This window comes from Manacus candei, unplaced genomic scaffold (assembly GCF_025592945.1).
Source record: "Manacus candei isolate 608988 ecotype Guabito, Panama unplaced genomic scaffold, ASM2559294v1 h1tg000007l, whole genome shotgun sequence".
NCBI lineage: Eukaryota > Metazoa > Chordata > Aves > Passeriformes > Pipridae > Manacus > Manacus candei.
This window is the reverse complement of record NW_026138055.1, coordinates 8,716,683-8,737,738: the sequence shown is the minus strand read 5'-3', so window position 1 is coordinate 8,737,738 and position 21,056 is coordinate 8,716,683. Positions and strand designations below refer to the sequence as shown.

The 21,056-nt window shown below is 50.6% G+C and overlaps 1 protein-coding gene across 3 annotated transcripts in view; it reads left to right on the top strand.

Moving 5' to 3' along the window:
• Positions 1-21,056, top strand: part of EXTL3 (exostosin like glycosyltransferase 3) — a 130,734-nt gene that overhangs the window by 95,196 nt on the left and 14,482 nt on the right. For all 3 annotated transcript variants that reach the window (XM_051811988.1, XM_051811980.1, XM_051811998.1), the window contains 2 exons: positions 4,413-4,537; positions 8,808-11,424. In XM_051811988.1, coding sequence (XP_051667948.1) covers positions 9,277-11,424 — 2,148 coding nt within the window. In that variant the 5' untranslated portion in view covers positions 4,413-4,537; positions 8,808-9,276. The remainder of the gene's footprint in view (positions 1-4,412; positions 4,538-8,807; positions 11,425-21,056) is intronic.

Below are 21,056 nucleotides of genomic sequence, written 5' to 3'. Positions count from 1 at the left end.
TGTTGGAGGTCAAAAGAAGTGCTGTGTTTGCTCATTAAGTTTGCAGCCCCTAAACAGCCCTGCCATGCTATTCCTAATATCCCTGAGTTCCCAGCCCTGAGAGCTGGCAGAGTCACTTCTGACATGGAAGGATCCCGAAGCATTTCCCAAAAGTGGCCATCGTGGAGGTGTCAGACACAGGTTTGGGAATGGAGGAGAGGCCTCCCTTGGTCCATGCTGCATCATTAAAAATCTGGTGAGTAGGTCTTAAATGGATCAATTTATTTCCAGGCAGACTCAGTCTAACCCTCAGCTTAACTTTTATAACCCGTGGCTTTCCAAAGCCCATCTCATCTTGCTCGGTGATTGAATCCACCTCGTGCAGCTGGATAGTTAATTCCTTCCTTCACCTCCAGCTCTGGCCAAGTTCCTCAGATCCCTTTCCCTGACCTCTCTCTAGGGCCTCCAATAAACAGAGCAGTGTCACTTTGCCCTTCCTAACTGGTCTGTTATTGCTACATCTGCCCTGCAGTGATTTTGGAATGTTTCCACCTCCCCATTCCGGTCGGAGAGCTCTCTGTGCCGGGCACGGGTGCTGAGTGGAATTTGCCGTCTCCCATCCTGCCTTTTCCAAGGACTGGGTGTTGTTAGTCTTTTCCAGCCACGCAGCTTGAGAGGAGCTTTGTTTTTTATGTCTCTCTCTCTGCTATCCTGCAAGCAAAGCACTGGGCATTGGTGACAAGACAGCGCTCAGCGTGTGTCAAATTATCCGGCGTTCCAAACCCGGGCGGCAGCGCCGCTTTGTAGGAATTTAATTACCATGGATTCTACTGGTGCTTATCTGCTATCATACACTCCTCTGCTGCTTAATGACTTCATTAAACACTCCCACAAACCTCAGGCACTGGGGTTTGTCCTCTCTGTGTGTTTTGAGGTGATGTATTTGTCCATGTCCACACTGGCACATCCTCACCCGGGCACTTCGAGGGTCCTGCAGGACCTTTGTTGGCTTTTCATAGAATCCCAGAATGGTTTGGATTGGAAAGGACCTTAAAGACCATCTTGTTCCACCCCCCTGCCATGGGCAGGGACAACTCCCACTATTCCAGGTTACTCCAAGCCCCATCCAGTCTGGCCTTGGACACTTCCAGGGATCCAGGGGCAGCCACAGCTTCTCTGGGCAACCTGTGCCAGGGCCTCCCCACCCTCACAGGGAAGAATCTCTTCCAAACATCCATTTTTATTATCCAATAATATTTTATTTCTTTATTTCATAGCACTGCCTGAGCTGGCAGAGCTCTTACCTGACAGGTCTGTACCTGTGGTACCTCTTGGTTTCAGGTGGGGACTTTCTCTGACACAGGGCCTTGGCCAGCAGCAGTTTTACAGCACAGATGCTTCATGTTGTGCCAGTTCTGGGTGTCTGTGGGTGCCTGGAACAGGAGGGAGATCTTAGATACACAGAGATTCTCTGAGGGCTGGAGCTCTCGATCCAGGCTGGGAGAGTTGGGGATGTTCACCTGGAGAAGAGAAGGATCCAGGGAGACCTTGGAGCCCCTTCCAGAGCCTAAAGGGGCTCCAGGAGAGCTGGAGAGGGACTTGGGACAAGGGATAGAGGGACAGGACAAAGGGGAATGGCTTCCCACTGGCAGAGGGCAGGGAGAGATGGGAGACTGAGAAGGAACTGTTGGCTGTGAGGGTGGGGAGGCCCTGGCACAGGTTGCCCAGAGCAGCTGTGGCTGCCCCTGAATCCCTGGAAGTGTCCAAGGCCAGATTGAACAGGGCTTGGAGCAACCTGGGCTAGTGGAAGGTGTCCCTGCCTGTGGCAGGGGATGGAATGAGATGACTTTAAGGTTCCTTCCAACCCAAACCATTCTGTGATCTGCATTTCCAGCTTACTTGGCAATGGACTGTGTGGGATAAGAACCTTCCTGCTGGATAAATACGGGTGATTACAGCACATCAGGTAATTTAGTTATTTGGGGTGATCCATTGGCCTTGTCTGAGGCAGAACAGCCCCATTTACTGTGATGAAGCTTCTCCCAAAAGTGCAGGTGACCGTCAGCTGTTAATGAGGCCGCGGGCGGCTGCCCATCCCACACATCCCAGAGAGGGGAAGGAAAAGCTGATGTTGGACACACAGCAGCACAGACACACCCGGGGGAGCAGGTGAAGGAGCTGTTACAGGGAGGGAAGGCACACTTGGAGTTGTTTAACATGGTTCATTTGGCCACGTGGCATTGATGAATGGAGTGTCACTGCACCTCGCTCAGATGTAGCAACTGGGGCTTCCCTGTTTCTGTAGGCTTTCCTTGGATATAAACTCCCCATCAGGACTCACTGCTGACCTGCCTCCTTGGCCTCTGAGGTCCATGAGAAACCATCCATGTGATTTTGTGCTTGTTAGAGGCCTCTTGATGGAGATGTTCGTTCTCCAGCACTGGTTCATTCCCTGCATGTGGGAAATGGGCGAACTTTCCATAAAACCCCTAAAGATGGATCATTCTCCACAGGGACCCTCCCTGCTGAGTGAGATGCTGTTAAACACCCTTTGTGTTTCTGTGCTCTTCAGGCAATATTTCCTTTTTCTTATAACCTTTCCAGGTCAGCAGAAAATTTAGATTTATGCTTAATTATGACCTGCAGCTTCTGTCAGAGGGCAGGAACCCGAACCTGCCATGGGGTAATTTCCTGCCGCGGAAGCAGCACCGAGGGTGTTTTAGGGACATGAGAGAGGTTTGTGGTTTTACCTTGGGGAAAATAACCTGGAAACCACAAAGAATTCCAAGGACTTGAGCTGTCTCATGGAGTCAGCGTTTGGGGAATCAGCCCTGTCTGGAGTTGACCTCTCCAGGCTTCTCTGGTGTGACGTGGAGCACCCGGCTCTTCGCTGTGGTTTTACCTCAAGACTGCTCTTGTTCATTAATTAGTTCAAGGTAAAGACCTCCCACACCCAATCTATCCCTTCTAGAAGTGTCTAAAAGCTCGCGCCGCTGCACGATGGAGAATCCTCAGTTTGCTTCCCGCATCCCAAAACATCTGAACTGGGAATGTGGTGAGCGCTCCCAACGCTGGGTTTCCCAGCCTGCTCCTAAAGCTCTGCCCTGTGATCTCTTTCTCTGAGATTTGGGGAGGAGAGGAGTGAACTTGGAATCCAGGATTCTCTGCCGCCCAATCCCACGGGACACAGATGGATTTGCTCGTGAGCTGGATGTTCCTCTGAGCAGAGAAGTGCTCGTGTGCAGCCCGGGGGGAAAAAAAAATAAAACACTGTGACTGGTTTATTACCAGAAAACAACACTAAATAATAAATTTAAGAACTAAAAGCTCTATATGTAAAGTAGATTTCAGGATGCATTATGCAAACAGCAGAAAGGCACCGGAGGAGGGAACGGGCTGGGAAAAGGCAGGCTGGGAAGATGGATGATCTTGGGGACGGGACAATTGGATGTGGAGTGAATCCCAATCTGGGGTGACCTTGGGCAGGTTGTTTCTCCATTACCTGCTCTCTGAAAGCTGGAGGTGGTTTTCCTGTGGTGTTCAGGATTCCATCAGAATACAGGAATGTTTATGGAGCACTCGGTTGAGCTGAGCAGGACAGGGCAAAGCATCAGGTACCTGGGAGCACCTGGGGGGGAAGTTTCTGCACCTTCTCACTACAATACTGAGCATCTCCTGGAGCAGGATCCTGTCCCTGTGCCCCAGGTGGGAACACAAAGCTGGGAGCCAGTGGCAGTTCTTCACTTGTCTGCCTTGGAGCAGTTTGAGTTCAGCTTTGCTGTGGAAAGAGGGAGAGGGAGGCCTGGAGGGTCCGTGATTTCCTCTGGTTGGTGGAGAGAGGCCGTGCCAGAGCAAGCACAGGAAGGAGCTCTTGGATGTTTGTCCAGGACCCCTTTATCCCACACGTGCCCACGGGGATGGGCAGCACAGCTGGAAGCAGGTTTGGCTTCGCGTGGAGCTACAAACACAGTGAATGTTGCTTGGTTTAGATAAAAGCTCCCTAAAGCCGGGGATGCAGTTTATCCCCAGAATTTACAGATTACAGGACCTTTTACCAGTGTGTTGATCTCAGCCTGGGAGAATTTCTCTGGGCCCCTGAGCTCTGGAGAAGGTACAAATCCCTCGTGACAATCCCGAGGCTACCGCATGTGGAGCGTTTCAGAGTGAATTTTCCATCTGCTCCTTTCAAAGAGCTGCTCTCAAATGTACCTTAAAGCACACACCTAATAGATTTATTCTCCTTGTTCAACTGCTCCTGTTCCCAAAGCAGTTGGAGATTTGGGGTGTAATCCTTTCCTTTGAGAGCTTTAGGAAGCAGAAAGTTATCGTTGCTGAAGGGCTGTTTGCTGCTCGTTTCTTTTCCATTACACCTGTTCTGAAAAGGGGGGGGAATAGCCTGTATTTTTATTTTCTTTCTTTGATTTCATTTCTAGTGCTGGTCAGAGAGACTTGGCAGCAGAAACTGTCTATCCAAGCCTGGAGAGATAAAGCACAGCAGCCACTGACACACTCCCTGACGTCCTTCTCCGTTTGTCAGGAGGGAGCCGGCGGGACACAGGTGGGTTCATTTTCCACAGAAAAGGCCATCAAAGCAGGACTTTGTGGGGGTGACACAGCAGCAGTAGCACTGCAGAGCCATCATTTCATAAGGAAAGGCAGTAAGGATGGGTATGAATGTGTGCAGACGAGAGTTTGGGAGCTCTGATTTAGCAGATGCGGGATCCCTGTGGATTTTCCTCCCCACAGTGCAGCCTGTGCTCCACGTTGTGCCTGATGGTTATGGATTGCTCTGCTAAGCCCTTAAAGACCACAAGTTTAAATTTTCCAGGCTCTGCTTGCAAATGTGCTGAGGAAGGAACAGCATTTCCCTAATTCTATCAGGAGATGGATAAATGGAGGTGCAAGCAGGGAGGAATAGTTGTTGCTCAGGTGTTTGCAAGAGGACTTGGAACATTTGCAGGGAAACGACTCCACGAGCACCCACAGATCAGACCAGCCTGGCACGTTCTAGAAATGCAAAATGAGGGACAACCTCGGGTATTCCCATAACTTCACCTGCTGTGGAGCTGGGGAAAGCTGGGAATGCAGCCTGAGCTTTGACAACGTGCTGGAACAGCAGTTTAGTTTCACAGCCCCGTTCCCTGGGAGAAGGAGCTGCGGAGAGCAAACCTGTTGTGCCTGAGAAATCACTCGGGTTGGCATTTGGGAAGAGTCTCTGGTAATTATTGATCTCCTGATTTTCTAAGAGCTCTTCTTGCCTTTTTTTTTTTTTGGTGTGTGTAATTAGCTCCATCAGGCAGGGAAATCGTGCCATAACATCAACAAGAGTTTTCAGTGTTGGGCTGGATTAAAGAACTAAATAGTACTTGGCAAAACCCAGCAACCAACCTGTTTCTCCTCCTCCCAGATTTCTTTTTGAGAATGACAGAAATCAGCAGCCTTTTTTCCCTGATGCTGCTTGTTGCTGTTAAACACAACACTGAAGTCTCTCTTGGTAAAACCACGAATTCGGTTTTTTTACTTTGCCTTTTTTTCTTTTGAAGTCCTAATGACAGCGTGTTACAACCTCAGGCTCTGTTGAGTTGATGAGAAATAAAGTCTTAATAATGAAGAAGAGTCCAAGAGTGTGTCTAAAGCACTCACTTTATCACCAGCACATATTTCATAGTGACAGTCAATACTTTTAACCGATCCCAAGCCACACGTGGTGCATTTTAAATCCCTACTCAGCCTCCTCTGGTCTTTCCCATGTGATGTTTTCCAAGAGAATGGCAGAGTCACTTTGTCAGCCTCAGCTTTCTGAGCACAGGGATGTTTTTAATTCACAACTCACATTTTTAGGCCAAGAGGATAAAGTTTGTTCTGTGTCAAGGAAGGGAAGGACCAGGGGAGCCACTGGAAGGGTTGGGTGGCAGAGCAGCTGCTGAGGGTCACGTGTGGGGTGATGGATTTAGCTTTCCAAGGACCCCAGTTGCCATTTTAGGGAGTCCAGTTTACCATTTCATTACTGTTTATGGCTTATAAATGGCCAAAGTGGCCACAAAGGAATAAAATTTAGATGCAGTCTCACCTTCTGGGGCTTCCTTTACTGCCTGTGGAGCTGCAGCTCTCTCTGACCAGCCCACAGCAACATCTCCATGTGCCCTCTCATTCTTTTTTTGGCCACATTTATGATTCCCTTATTTCTCTGTTGTCTCAACACCCTGCAGGGTTTGGCCCCACTTATCCCATGGCACCCCCAAACAAAAAATAACCAGCAGGGCTTGTTTTCCCCACCTGTGCCTTGAAGTTAAGCTGATTTTTAGATCGAGTGAGTGTGTGCTCTGGCATTTCCCTCAGGAAAAGCACTAATAGGGCAGCTCATCTCCTGGCCAGCTGTTTGCAGAAAACTGGTGGCAATTCCAGGATCTTTGCAGCCCCCGGGAGAGCAGGTGGAAATAGCAGAGAATGCCCGACTGGCACACACAGACACACAGCACGAGCTCCACTTGCTGCAGAGAGCTTAAAAAGGGGGGGGGGAAAGAAAGGGAAATAGACTTTAAAAGCCTTTTTTAATTAGTATTATTATTATTTTTGCCTTCAGTTGCCTGGGTTGTGCAGTGGCTCCTGCTCAAACCCTGCTGCCATGGACCAGCGGTCCCGGAGCTGATCCCGGAGGCTGGAGCCTCCCCCAAGCCCTGCCAAGATCCAAGAAAGCTGATTTAGCCTTTTGCTGACTTTTTAGCCTCTTTATCCTCCCAGCTTTCCAAGACTTACAGCAGTGCTGTTTGCCAATGCCACGATTTTCAAATCTGCCTCAGTTTGAAGCGTCCATTCTGCTGTGCTGCTCAATTTTGGGTCACGTTGGCAGGGGGTGGAAATCCCCTTTAATCATGGGGTGTTAAATTACTGCCAACAAACGGCCATGTAGCAATAGCCCTAAGAACTGTGCTTTATTACTCCACATATTCCCCCTTCCACAACAATTTTTCCTGGTTAAAATCAAATTTTCCATGTATTTTCCCCGACACTCGAGTACTGTGCTGAAAATTCCTCCTGACTTCTCCCTGCTCCTTTAAGGTGAACTTTTTTTTTTTACTTTGGCCCGTTTCCAGATCTTTCAGCTGAGATTTGCTTCCTTTCTGCTAATTCTTGATGAGGAGCTGAGAGGGGCATTAAATAGATTTAGTGAGAAATGACCGTCACCGGCGTGGATGACTTTCCTCTAATTAAAAATTGAAGTGGAAATGAAAAAGCTCCTCTTGAGGCCGTGCAGGAGCCCAGCACTGAATTCATCAGTGACGTGGCAAGTCCAGTGTGTGGAAGAATATCCCAGAAACTTCAGTGTCTTGGAGGATGCCAGTAAAAAGGAAGGGAGAGTTTCTAGTGGCAGAAGATTGATGTGACCTAGATTTGAATCTGTTGGCCCAGGGCTAGAGCTCGGAGCTGGATTCCAGAGAATCAATGGTTTGGGTGGGAAGGGACCTTAAAGGTCATCCTGTTCCACCCCCCTGCCACAGGCAGGGACACCTTCCGCTATCCAGAGTTGCTCCAAACCGTGTCCAGCCTGGCCTTGGACACTTCCAGGGATCCAGGGGCAGCCACGGCTTCTCTGGGCAACCTGGGCCTCCCCACCCTCACAGCCAAACAATTCCTTCCCAGTATCCCATCTAAACCTGCCCTCTGGCAGTGGGAAGCCATTCCCCCTTGTCCTGTTCCTCCAGGTCCTTGTCCAAGGTCCCTCTCCAGCATTCTTGGAGCCCCTTTAGGCTCTGTAAGAAGCTCCAAGGTCTCCCTGGAGCCTTCTCTTTTCCAGGTGTCCTCATGGATCCAGTGTGAAAAGGGACCTTAAAGACCAGCTCATTCCAGCCCTGACACCTTCTGCTATCCCAGGTTGCTCCAAGCCCCGTCCAGCCTGGCCTTGGACACTTCCAGGGATCCAGGGTCAGCCACAGCTGCTCTGGGCAACCTGTGCCAGGGCCTCCCCACCCTCACAGCCAACAATTCCTTCCTAACATCTCATCTAAACCCAATCTCCTTCAGTTTAAGGCCGTTCCCTCCACATGCCCTTGTGAAAACTCCCTCTCCAGGGACCTGTGCCATGTCCTTGATTTTTTATGCCTGTGCTAGGTAGGCACTCAGTACCAGAGCAGAGTTTTCCAAGCTGATACCACCTGGGTGACAGGATACCCAGCAGATGCTGAATTCAGCACCTTTGCTTCGATGTGCAGTGTGGACTCTTCCAGTGTTGCCCAGGAACCCCCTCATCCACAGCCAGCAGAGTTAATCACAACCAACAACCAGAGCGTTCCCTTTAAACTTCCTCCTGCAATGAATCAAAATTTTCCAGCAGGAAATGAAAGCAAAACACTTCATCTAAAAATTCCTCATCAGCTCTAGTCACTGGAGCAGAACAATGGTGATTACACTCAGCTGTGCAGTACAAATTCCCGGCGCTGCCGCGTCCCGGGATCCCAGCAGGGCGGGCAGGGACGGCAGGTGTGTGTTAATGTCTCCGTTTCCTACGTGAGGAGACAGGGCCTTGCAGGTGTTGAGCAGCTTCTGTGGAGCTACACGGCAGGACAGGGGCAGAAACAGGGATCCAGGTCCAGGGCTGGGGTGGTTGTGGGCTGGCAGTGAAGGAAGCGACCCTAATGAAGGGCAGAGTGCCTGGAGAAAGGCACATCTGATGGATCCCATCACCTCCTCAGGTGTTCTGGTGTTAACCCCAGAGGTGTTGACCATGTACAAAGGTTGTTCTTTTGAGACAGAGCAGCTGCTTTTAAATCTTGACGATGTTTTGGGTCACTTTGTTTGCATTGCCTGACCGGGTGGTTGTTCTCCTGCAGGAATGGCAGAGCGTCATCCCCGCAGCAGCGATGACAGAGACTGACGTTCCTACGAGTCTCTCCTGGCTCCTTCTCCACCATGACTGGTGCGTGTTCATGGGACGGTAATGCAGGATGTCGGGAGCAGCGGTAGAGTTTGGCTCCGTCCCACCGTGTTTTCCTTCTGCCAGCTGGGACTTTGGATCGCCATGACAACGCCGTGACCCTCCTGGCAAAGGTTGCCCGCTGAAAGGGTGGGCTGGGGGTGGGTGAGAAGGTCAATGACCGGCTCCGACGGGATCAAAAGTTGCGCCTGCAGCAAAACGACCGTGGAAGAGCCGTTGGCACGGCAAGAAGATGAAATTCCCCTTCCATTGGCTTCTCGCTGAGCAGGCACAATAACAGTTTTATCCAGGAGACTCGCTATACAAACTCTTTTGGTTATGGCTACTGATCCGACGTGATTGGGCGCGCGGCGACTCTGGAACTCATGACTGGATATACGATGTTGCGGAATGGGGGAGTGGGGAACGGAGGCCAGCCCTGGGTGTTGAGGTGGTCCAGTCGGATCCGGCTCACCTGGCTCAGCTTCACCCTCTTCATCATCCTTGTCTTCTTCCCCCTCATCGCCCACTACTACCTGACCACCATCGACGACGCGGACGACGCCGGCAAGCGCATCTTCGGGCCCCGGACCGGCAATGAACTGTGCGAGGTGAAGCACGTGCAGGACCTGTGCCGCATCCGCGAGTCGGTCAGCGAGGAGCTGCTCCAGCTGGAGGCCAAGCGGCAGGAGCTCAACAGCGAGATCGCCAAGCTCAACCTCAAGATCGAGGCCTGCAAGAAGAGCATTGAAAATGCCAAGCAGGACCTACTGCAGCTGAAGAACGTCATCAGCCAGACCGAGCACTCCTACAAGGAGCTGATGGCGCAGAACCAGCCCAAGCTCTCCCTGCCCATCCGGCTGCTGCCCGACAAGGATGATGTGACCTTCCCCCTGCCAAAATCCAGCAGGAACTGCAGGCTGCACAACTGCTTCGACTACTCACGCTGCCCCTTGACATCTGGCTTCCCAGTCTACGTCTACAACAGTGACGATTACCCCTTTGGTAGCTCCTTGGACCCTTTAATTAAACAAGCCTTTGAGGCGACCGTCAGAACTAATGTTTATGTTACTGAAAATGCAAATATTGCTTGTGTGTACATAGTTTTAGCGGGGGAGATGCAAGAGCCCGTAATGCCAAAACCTACTGAACTAGAGCAACAGTTGCACTCTTTGCCATATTGGAGGACTGATGGACACAACCATCTCATCATCAACTTGTCGAGGAAATCGGAGACTCAGAACTTCCTCTACAACATCAGCACGGGGCGCGCCATGGTCGCCCAGTCCACCTTCTACGACGCGCAGTATCGCCCGGGCTTCGACATCGTGGTGTCGCCCCTGGTCCACGCCATGTCCGAACCCAACTTCCTGGAAATCCCGCCCCAGGTGCCGGTCAAGCGTAAATACCTGTTCAGTTTCCAGGGGGAGAAGATCGAGTCTCTGAGGTCCAGCCTGCAGGAGGTTCGCTCTTTCGAGGAGGAGATCGAAGGCAACGCCCCGGCTGACTACGACGACCGGATCATCACCACCCTGAAGGCCGTCCAGGACAGCAAGCTGGACTTCGTTCTGGTGGAGTTCACGTGTAAGAACCAGCCCAAGGCGAGTCTGCCCACTGAGTGGGCTCTGTGTGGAGAAAGGGACGACAGACTAGAGCTACTGAAGCTTTCTACTTTTGCACTGATCATCACCCCCGGGGACACCCGTTTGGTGATCTCCGCCGGGTGCACCATGAGACTGTTTGAGGCTCTGGAAGTTGGAGCCATCCCGGTGGTTCTTGGAGAGCAGGTCCAGCTTCCCTACAATGACGTGATCCGGTGGAACGAGGCAGCCTTAATCATACCAAAGCCACGTATCACAGAAGTGCACTTCCTTCTGAGAAGCATTTCTGACAACGATCTCCTTGCCATGAGGAGGCAGGGCCGCTTCCTGTGGGAGACCTACTTCTCCACCTCGGACAACGTCTTCAGCACGGTCTTAGCCGTCATAAGGACTCGAATCCAAATCCCGGCCGCTCCCATCCGAGAAGAACCCGCCGTGGAGATCCCCCACCGCTCTGGCAAAGCTGCTGGTACAGACCCCAACATGGCCGACAACGGTGACCTGGACTTGGGGCCTGTGGAGACAGAACCCCCCTATGCATCCCCCAAATATCTCCGCAACTTCACCCTCACCGCGATGGATATCTACAGGAATTGGAACTCTGCTCCGGGGCCTTTCCACCTCTTCCCCTACACTCCCTTTGACCCTGTTTTACCCTCAGAAGCAAAGTTTCTGGGGTCCGGGACTGGGTTTCGGCCGATCGGTGGAGGAGCGGGTGGCTCTGGGAAGGAGTTCCAGGCTGCTCTGGGTGGCAACGTGCCCCGGGAGCAGTTCACGGTGGTGATGTTGACTTACGAGCGGGAGGAGGTGCTGATGAACTCCCTGGAAAGGCTCAATGGTCTCCCCTACTTAAATAAGGTGGTGGTGGTGTGGAACTCTCCCAAGCTTCCCTCCGAGGATCTCCTGTGGCCGGACATCGGCGTCCCAATCATGGTAAGGCAGATGGAGCTGTGCTGGTCTTGTTCCCTGGTGGGGTTTGTGTGTTGAAGTGGCTCTTCTGTAGTGTATCAGCTCAGCTTCGGTCCTGTGGGATGGTTGGAGGTGTCTGAACCTCATCTGGGTGCTGGAGAAAAACGAGAAGTTCCAGGTGTTTGGCACTCCTGGAACAGGAATTGCTTGAGTGGAGCCCAGTGTGAATCTCAAGGCTAAAAGCCGGGGATTCCTGCTCATTGGAAATCTTTCCTCAAGTTCCTCGCTGTGAGGACCGTTGACACCTTATAAATACCTAAGTAGTAACTGTTTCTGCACTTCACCAGATGAATTTTTTATCAAAACAAAAGAGGGACCCACTGAATCCGTGTCGACTGCGAAGACCTCAGAACTCATCTCTCACTTTATATTACAAGGGATGGCAGGGAAGGAATTACAAGGCGAGGCCAACGTGGCTGCCAGAACTTCCATGCTCCAAAGGTTGTAGCTGAGTTTTCCATGGGTTTGGGTTGGTTATTTTTTTCCCCAGCCAAGCTGAAGAAGCGACACCTTCAAAACCCAACGTTCATTTTCACACCCAACTACTCACACATCGAGTTTGTAAGGGGTTAATTCTTAAATTATTATTTATGTATTAATTTTAGGACTTCTGTGTTGTCCCTGCATAACTTCCTGCCTGGCCATTGTTAACAATCAATATTAAATATAAATCTCCACTAAAGCACAGACACAGAGCCACTGAGCCCACTGTGTGGGCTGAATCCGGCCGTGTTTGGAGGACAAATGGAAGGATAATGCCTCACAAATTAGGGAAAGGAAAAATAAAAGAGGGAGATGGCACTTAAGCAGGCAAACTGCGTGTGGTTTATGTGACAGGACACCACTGGGCTTAACAGCAACGTGAGCTTTATGCTGCGTGCAAAGAGATTCATTGATTTAATATTTCCTTTTATTATTATTGGGATGAATAAATCCTTCTGCTCGCATTTAAGAACCCTTATAGTCCAGGGACAATGAGGAGAGAAAATTGCTTGGATAATTGGGAAATAATCTTCCACATTAGTCCCCTTGAAGGTCTGAATTCCACGGAATCTTTGCGTTGTGTCCGCCGGAAAACTGCGTCCTCCTTCGGAGTGCGGATTGTTCTCCTTGGAGTCGCTGATGGGTGTTATTTGTGAAGAAAAAAGATGTTTCTGTTGATGGAGGATAATGGCTTTTTGTGCCTTGCTCTCATCTGTTGTGTTGGAGCCCCAGTGGCTTTTTGGGGACTTGGACATAGGAGCTGCTGTTGCCTTTGAGGGGTCCGTGTGCTCTGGGGGATGTGCCGTGGGGAATGTTCGGTTCCAGGGGAGGGAATTGTCCTGTGTCTGCCTGGGGATGTTGGATGGTAACACTGTGCTCGTGGCCAAGTGCCAGGGAATGGCTGGAGCACAGAGGGCTTCTGCAGTGTCCTTTCTCAAGGTGTGATCATGTCTGCTTTCTTCCCATTTTTCTGAATCCCAGTTTTTTTAAGAGCCGAAGGGATCTCTCACAGGGAAAGATTAACCCTGCACCGCCTCCCGGCATCCATCCCACTCCTGTGCTTGTTGCTGAATCTGTCTCCAGGCTGGATGTTTAACCCATGTTGTATTCATCTACATGGATGGTTTGGTGCAGGAATGGTGGAAAACTTACCTGGCTTTCATCAGGCAGCATCAAATCCTAAGATCTGCCGTGGAAAAGGGCACAAGAACTTGGGGAGCTGAGATGTAGGATGTACTGGCCAAGGGAAGAGGCAGGTGGGGACGTGGGGTTGGAAGAAAGACAAGCCAATGTCAAAAGAACCTGCAGAGCTGTGGATCTGATTTCCTTATGGGGAAAAAAAAACGCCTTTTGATGGGGAATATCCAATTCTCTCAGATCTGGGAGCAGTGCTGAAAGATGTTTCAGTAACACTGGGATGCAGGGAATTGTCCTGTGATCAGGCCCCAAAGCACAGAGCTTTGGGGGGAAGAGAAGGGAATGGGGTCAGATTTGGGGGCCCCTCCTTGTGATTGAAGTGTGTCCAGGCACCTCTGACTCCCAGGAGCAGCACAACAGCAGCACATGTGCCAGCATGATCCATGATCAAAGCACCTGGAGCCAGAAGGTTATTGGTGAAAATCCAACAGCAGAAGGATGAGGAGCTGCTGGAGTGAGTCCAGAGGAGGCCCTGGAGATGCTCCAAGGGCTGGAGCCCCTCTGCTCTGGAAACAGGCTGGGAGAGCTGGGGAGGGTTCACCTGGAGAGGAGGAGGCTCCAGGGAGAGCTTGGAGCCCCTTCCAGAGCCTAAAGGGACTCCAGGAGAGCTGGAGAGAGGGACTTGGGACAAGGCCTGAAGGGACAGGACTAGGGGGAATGGCTTCCCACTGGCAGAGGGCAGGGATAGATGGGAGATTGGGAAGGAATTCCTGGCTGGGAGGGTGGTGATGCCCTGGCACGGGTTGCCCAGAGAAGCTGTGGCTGCCCCTGGATTGCTGGAAGTGTCCAAGGCCAGGCTGGACTTGGAACCACCTGGGCTAGTGGAAGGTGTCCCTGCCTCTGGCAGGGGGTGGGATGAGATAATCTTTAAGGTCCCTTCCAACCCAAACCATTCCATGATTCCATGAAAATCCCAGCCAAATGAGACAAACAAAGTGAACAGCACATCTAGGGCTGAAAGAACCTTTGGAAGCAGAATAGAGTCCTGAGTCCCACCCGGGGGCTGCTGGTGACAAGAGCTCCAGAGTTCCTTGGTGGGACATTGAACTACATTCCAACTGTGTTGCTCTGGGCTGGCAGAATTCCCTAAGGGAGAGTTGAGCTTCCTCCTGCAGCCTCACTGCATGGCTTGACCTTATTTATTGATCAGTTCCTTGGAACTTCAGTTGCTTGGCTCTGGTTTGGTCCTCCAGAGCAGGTTACGTGGTTCCTTTTCCCTGGTGGGCTGGGAGTTAATCAAGAGCAGAGCTCAAAGCTGCCTTCAAGTCTTTCATGGCTAATGAGACAAACAGGGCTGCAGAACATATCTGATCTTTGGAAAAACTTTTACTTAAATACAGATTTCCTGTGATGGCATAATTTACTATAAAATCAGCGAGATTCCTAAGCCTCACAGGGGTCTGATCAAACATTCTGGCCCTCTACCCAACCTGAGGGGACTGTGCAAATATAACCTGATGTGAAGTTGGTGTAACCACTCAGGGCTGCCCCTGGAACAGCTGTAGGTCTGTTACCCTCACTTTTGAAGTGCCTTTGTGCCAAAGCTGCTGAGCTGTAAAAACCCGTTGCGGCAAAAAGCAAAGGTTGGGAACGAGAAGCCTTGTTTGAGTAACAAACACCCCCCTGTCCATCCCAGTGCTGTGGATGCTGCAATGGTGCTGCTCACCCCTCACCAGCGACTGCTGCTGCTTTTCCACGTTTGTGGGGAAGAAAAGGGGGAAGGGGTTTGGATGAAACGCTGCTCTGAACAGCTGGGAAGGCTGCGGCGGGGTCGGAGTGAGTTCGGCTGTTTCTCCTTGCACATGCATTAATCTTGGAAAGGTTTCTGGCAGCAGAGCAAAGCAGGAGTCATTAAGGAGAAGGTCTGGCTCAATTTTGGGATGGAGGCTTCCAGCCTCCCCTTCCAGCCTCGCTGTGCTCAGGATTTCTAACCAGCAGTGACAGGAGGAACCTCACCTGTTCCTCTGCAACTCCTCCACAGCATTTTCATCCACATGAGTAAAAGCAAAGGGAAACAAATGAAACAGAAACACTGAGGCAGCCACAGATCCAGTCCCCAGAGGTGGAATTCAGATGCACCCAGGAAGATTCAGATCCTGCTGTGCTTTGCCTGTTTCTGCTCTACTTTTAATCTTAAGAGCCTAAAAAAAATGAGTTGAGGTTGAACAGCCAGAGTTACCTGAAGGGAGTTTGTTTTTAATGTATTTAAATGAGTCCAGTGGAGGCCACTAAGTTGATCACAGGGCTGGAACATCTCTGAGAGAGCTGGAGGTGTTCAACCCCTTCCAGTGCCTAGAGGGGCTCCAGGAGAGCTGGAGAGGGACTTGGGAAAAGGGGTGGAGGGACAGGATACAGGGAATGGCTTCCCACTGCCAGAGGGCAGGATACTGGGAGGGAATTCTTTACTGTGAGGGTGGTGAGGGGCTGGACTGGAATTCCCAGAGAAGTTGTGGCTGCCTCATTCCTGGAAGTGTCCAAGACCAGGTTGGATTGGTGTTGGATCAACCTGGGCTAGTGGAAGGTGTCCCTGCCCATGGCAGGGCTGTGGAATGAGATGATCTTTAAGGTCCCTTCCAACCCAAACCATTCTGTGATTTGGGGCTAAACCTTATTTATCCCAAACCAGTATTTTCACAACCTCTGCTCACATTCTGAGTGACAGCCTGAACTTCCAGCTCCTTTCTCTCCCAGGTGAGTGCAGGTCCCTCTCTCGTGGCTGGAGTTTCCTTTCTCCTTCCTCAGGATGAGGTGGAGTGTGTGTGCTGGAGCCATTCCTGAGGTGGTGTGTGTGTGCTGCAGCATTCCTGAGGATTTTGGCCGGGTTCAGTGCCAGCAGCAGCTCCTGTGGCTGTGGCAGTGACTAATCCTTCCCTCCAGCTTTGTCCCAGAGTAAGGGGCTGGCTTTGATCTCTGCAGCCAGTCCAGTAGTGGTGTGATGTCCTTTCCTGCCGACCTGGTGGCCGGCTCAGGGAGCTCATTCAGTTCAGCTGCTTGTTTAAAGAGGAATAATCTTTGGAAAATGTCTAATCCAGAAGCATTGCTGGGTCTGCAGAGCTGTTTGGATGCCACGGGATCCCTTGAAATGCCCTTTATTCATCGGGAGCAGGCTGAGGAGGGAATGCTGTCCTGACTTTCCCTGCTGTTGGGGCAGTGGCTGAGCTGGCTCTGCAGGGCAGGTGCCTCAGATTTTCACGTCCTGCCCAGCACAAACACTCCAAGGTGCTTTGGTATCTCCATTTTCAGGAGCACAGCAGGATCCCCAGGTGGTGGTTCTGGATAAGAGAAGGGCAGAACCTGGTCAGGCTGTGACCTAGACCTTCTCTGCTTGTCCTTCAACAAGGAGCTGGATCTCCAGGCTTGGTTTTCTGATAAGAGCAGCAGCAGTCACAAGGAGCTCGAGATAAACTGGAGTGGTGGGTGTGATCCAGGGTGAAATCCTCACCCTGGCCATGAGTTAAAAAAGGGAATAAAACCCTCTGTGCTGACCACAGCACCATTCCAATGCATCCTTTTCCCTCCTGGGAGCTTTGCATAAATACCAGCTCAGGGTCTGGGCTCAACCAGGTAATTCAGCATCTCCCAAACCCTCCCTTGGTGACTTGTGCTTTTCTGGACCAGCTCACCTGCAGAAGCTCTTTGGTGAGTCACAGCTTTACACTGGGAGTTCCCACTTCTCCCTGTGGGGAATTCACAGCCTTGTGTACAAAATCAGGGGGAACCCAAACCAAACTTTCAGGTCCAGGGTTGCACGTGGGAGTGGGGAAGCTCCAGCTTTGCTTCCAGAAGGAGCAGTTCAGCAAATCAGCCGAGGAGATCCCCTTGTTCCTTAGCACTGAGTCACTTCACACAAGAGATCCGTGGGTTGAGCGGGTCCCACCCGCTGCACCAGCGTTCCCAGGAGCGCATCCCAGGTTTAGGAGTTCCATTTCTCCATGGGAGCAGTTTTACAGGGCAGGAGGTGTCACACACAAGTGCCTGGTGCTGCCGTCGGGTTCGCAGCACCACCTGCTGCCGGCGGAGCCGGAGCTGCCCGTGAGTTCCCACATCCCTGCCGGTTTTGCCATCTCAAGATGTATTTTTCCTGCTGTGCAGCAGGAGAGGAAGGAACAAATCCTCTGCTTAGTTTACCTGAAATCCTAAAATCCAGATGCTTGTCACTGCAGGGCCTAAGCAGAGGTGCAGCCGTGCGTGAACGTGGGATGATAATGTAACAAGCAGTGCCGGCTCCTCGGGGATTTGCACTGGGAATATTAACTCCAGCACCCTCACAATCCTCCCTGCTATTGCCTAAACCCAGCCCTTAATTCTCTCCTGTGCCATATGCTGGTTTTTAATGGCTTCTCCACAGACAAAACGTTGCTGCAGCCTCAGCTCTCGGAATTCCCTCGGCTCAGGATGCGGCAAATGGGGTCGGTGACCAGAAGGAAGGAGTGTTTGGGGCACTGGGAAGGAAAACAAGGCAGGGAAGCATCCTGGCACGCTGCTGTGGACATCACTGGGTGGGGTTTGTCACACATGAGAGCTTGGAGGTGTCACAGGGACCAGTCCCCCGTGTTGAAGCACAAAAACCACCCCCATCACCACAAAATCTGTCAGGGCATCTCAAACACTCTCAAGCAGCTCTGGCACAACTGCTGGGGGACAGAAATCACACGACAGGACTTGGCACCTGAGGCAGCAGCAAAACACCACACTGTTTGTCCAGGGCTGGATTCTTTCTACTTTTAGGGTCTGTATCCTGTCCTGTTTAAATAACAACAGAGTTGTAATGTCCCCAAATTATTCCACAAGCATAGGGGGAGCTGAGAGTGTGGATGCATTTCCTCTCTTTTTTTCCTTTGGTTTTTACCTTCCTTTTGTTCTCTGTGACTTTGTTATTGCAGCTCTTCCTTGGTTCTTATGGAATCACGTGCTGACATCCCTTTCACTGCAAAGCTACACCCTTCTCCTGATAAAATCCCAGAGCCTGGGTATCCGTGTTTCCTTTCTTCCCATGCTTTTATGTGTCCTGGTGGGGTGGTTTTGCTGTGTAAAACCACTTGGTTGTGCATTCTGGGCAGGCTGCCTCATTTTTGGAGGCAGCCTTGTCTTCCAGAGGAGCCATAACTTGGTGCTGTGCCACAAGGAAGGGATGGTTCCCCTGGCACAGGAGGGAAGGAGTGAGCTGGAGTCACCAGAACTTGGCTTTGTGAGATATTTGGGGTGAAAAAAGTCTGTGATTGCTGGAACAGGAGGGACCCTGTGGCATTGGGACATCAAAGAGGGGCATGAGAAGGTTGTGAAGAGGAAGGTACCTCTTGGATATGAGGTTGGAGAAAGAGATGAGAAGCCAGAGGGAGGTTTTAATCACTGCTTGTTCCTTTGTGTTTGATGTATCTCACAGATACCTGTGGGTTGATCAGCAAAGACATTGCAGCTCTCAGGTAGAAGGGGGTGACTTACTCCCAGGTTTTCCAGAGGGCTGGGAACAGTATCAGTTGCTGTTCATACTAAAAATGTTCATTCTTTACCTCAAGATTATCCTCAAAACTTTCCCTACCTGGCCACCACTGAGTACCTCATTTTTACCTCACAATATTCATTCTCTACCATGGGGATTAGATCAAGTGTTTCCCCTCAAAATTTTCCCAACCTGCCCTCCACTGATTGCCTCATTTACTTCAGAATGTTCATTCTCTCCCCTAGGAATTACCTCAGATTCTACCCACAGAATTTTCCCTGTCCACCTCCCTCATTTTTACTTCAAAATACTCATTCTCTACCATGGGGATTACATGAGGTGGTTCCCCCCAAAATTTCCCAACCTGCCCTCCACTGATTGCCTCAAGATGTTCCTTCTCTCTGCCACAGATTACCCCAAGTTTACTCCCAAAATTTTCCTTGTATGACCACTACTGATATAACATCATCTTCACCTCAAAATATTCATTCTCTACCCTTGAGTTGACTCTCAAAACTACCCCTACCTGTCCACCACTTCATTTTTAGGTTGTATTGGTCACCCCCTGGACAGTCCCTTACCCCTTTTCCCCAGAGGACCTTCCTGGATCTGCTGAGGAAGCAGATGCTGCTCTCCCTTATCCAACTGATGGATGCTTTTCCTTCCATTTCGTGGAATCAAACTGTGCTTAGTGATAAAACCTGACCTGGTCACTAAAGCACCCACTTGCACATCTCCTTATTAGCTCCCAGAAATGCTGTTTTCTCTTATTCCCAGATTTATGAGCAGCAGGAAGATGGGAAATCTGTTGAAGCTGCTCTAAGGCTTCCCAGATAACACTTCCAGATCCAAATAGTTCAGCAAAGCCTTCGAGTTTCTGAATGCTTATCTGGATTGAACTCTGAGGGGGTTCCAGGTTCCTGTAGGGAAGGGAAATGGGTTTTGTTCTTGACACTGAACTCTGAAAGCATTTTGGGTGGAGAGATTCAGTTTCCAACCTGGATGTGGAAGGGCTAATCATGGCTTTGATCTCTGAGCTGCCAAAGCCTGGCTGCTGAAAGCCTGGCTTATCTCTGCAGCAAGGGACAGCCCCATGTTTTACTGGGACAAAAAAAGAGCTGAGGGGGAGCAAGAAAAGCCTCAGAACAGCTCTGAGTTGGATAATTCTTTCCAATAAGGCTCATTTTCCTCTGGCTCTGAGTGCAGGTGACAAAGCAATTTGATTTCAAAACACTGCTATTAATTAGGTTGATTTTATCAGAAATTTATAGCAGGAATTGTTTTTAATTATCCCTCATTTATGTGAAGTGTGTAATTTCTAACACATGCTGCTCCTCAGTTCCCAGCCCATCCTGTGGGTTGTGGGAGGTGGGTCTGGTGGTCTGGATTCCTCCCAGCCACATGTTTGGCAGGAATGTATTCCCTGCCTCTTGGTGAAAGCATTTTTTTTCTCCTGGATTTTGTTTAACCAAGTATTAAAAACCTTGGGATATAAGCCAGGCTTTGAAGAACATGGCATGGGGATGGTTGTCCTCTGCTCCTCTGGGTGGGAGATGATGGGGTGATGTGAGACAGGGATCAGGGGAAGCAGGATTCAGCCAAGGGATCCAGCCATTAGGATCCAGAAACTGAAGCCTAGGAGCAAAGGGAATTCCTCAGAAATCCATCTGGGACTTGTGTCCTGGTTTTTGTCATGATCTGGCTCAGCCACACCGAAGGAGAAGGAGCTGTGCTCTGCTGGAACAACAGGGACGACAGGGATAAAATTCCAATTAGAGGATCGTGATATGGATTTCTTAGTTCTTTTATTCCAACATTACATAAGTAGCTCTCATCTCTAGGTAGTAGTGGGTTTGAGGACAGACAGAAAGCTGTTTTCAGTTCATCCAGAACTTTTCCAGTGAGATCTCTGCCTTCTCATCTAGGAGGTCCCCGGAAAGCTTCCAGTCTGGAATAAACCTGGAAGCCAAGAGTGAGTTTGTGTGCCTGAGAGCTTTATGGCTGCTGCTCCCAGCCACATAAACATTAATAAATCCTCTGTCCTCTTCCCATCAAAAAAATGACCCACCTGCAAACTTGATGGCTCTGCCAGTATCCAGGTTTATATTCCAGCTTTTTTAGTAGCTGCTCAGCGAGTTAACAGTCTGCCTCCAATTCCTGCCTCCCTTGGCTGGGATATAATGTTCATTTGGATGCCCTCAGCCCCCAGGTATTAATGCCTGAACTGAAGCTCTTGTGGGGTGGGTCAGAGCAGCTTTGAAATGCTGCACTGCCCCGTTGGGTGTGATGTGTTTGTGACACGTTCCAAACCCTGGGATGCACCAGTCTTAACTGATGGGTTTGTGACACATTCCAAACCCTGGGATGCACCAATCTTAACAAATTCACAGAGAATGGCACCTGCTCTGCCAGGTGCTTTATTTTCCCTCTGCAGTGGAAATCCCTCCCATTTGACAGATCCCGAGGAGGAACCTGC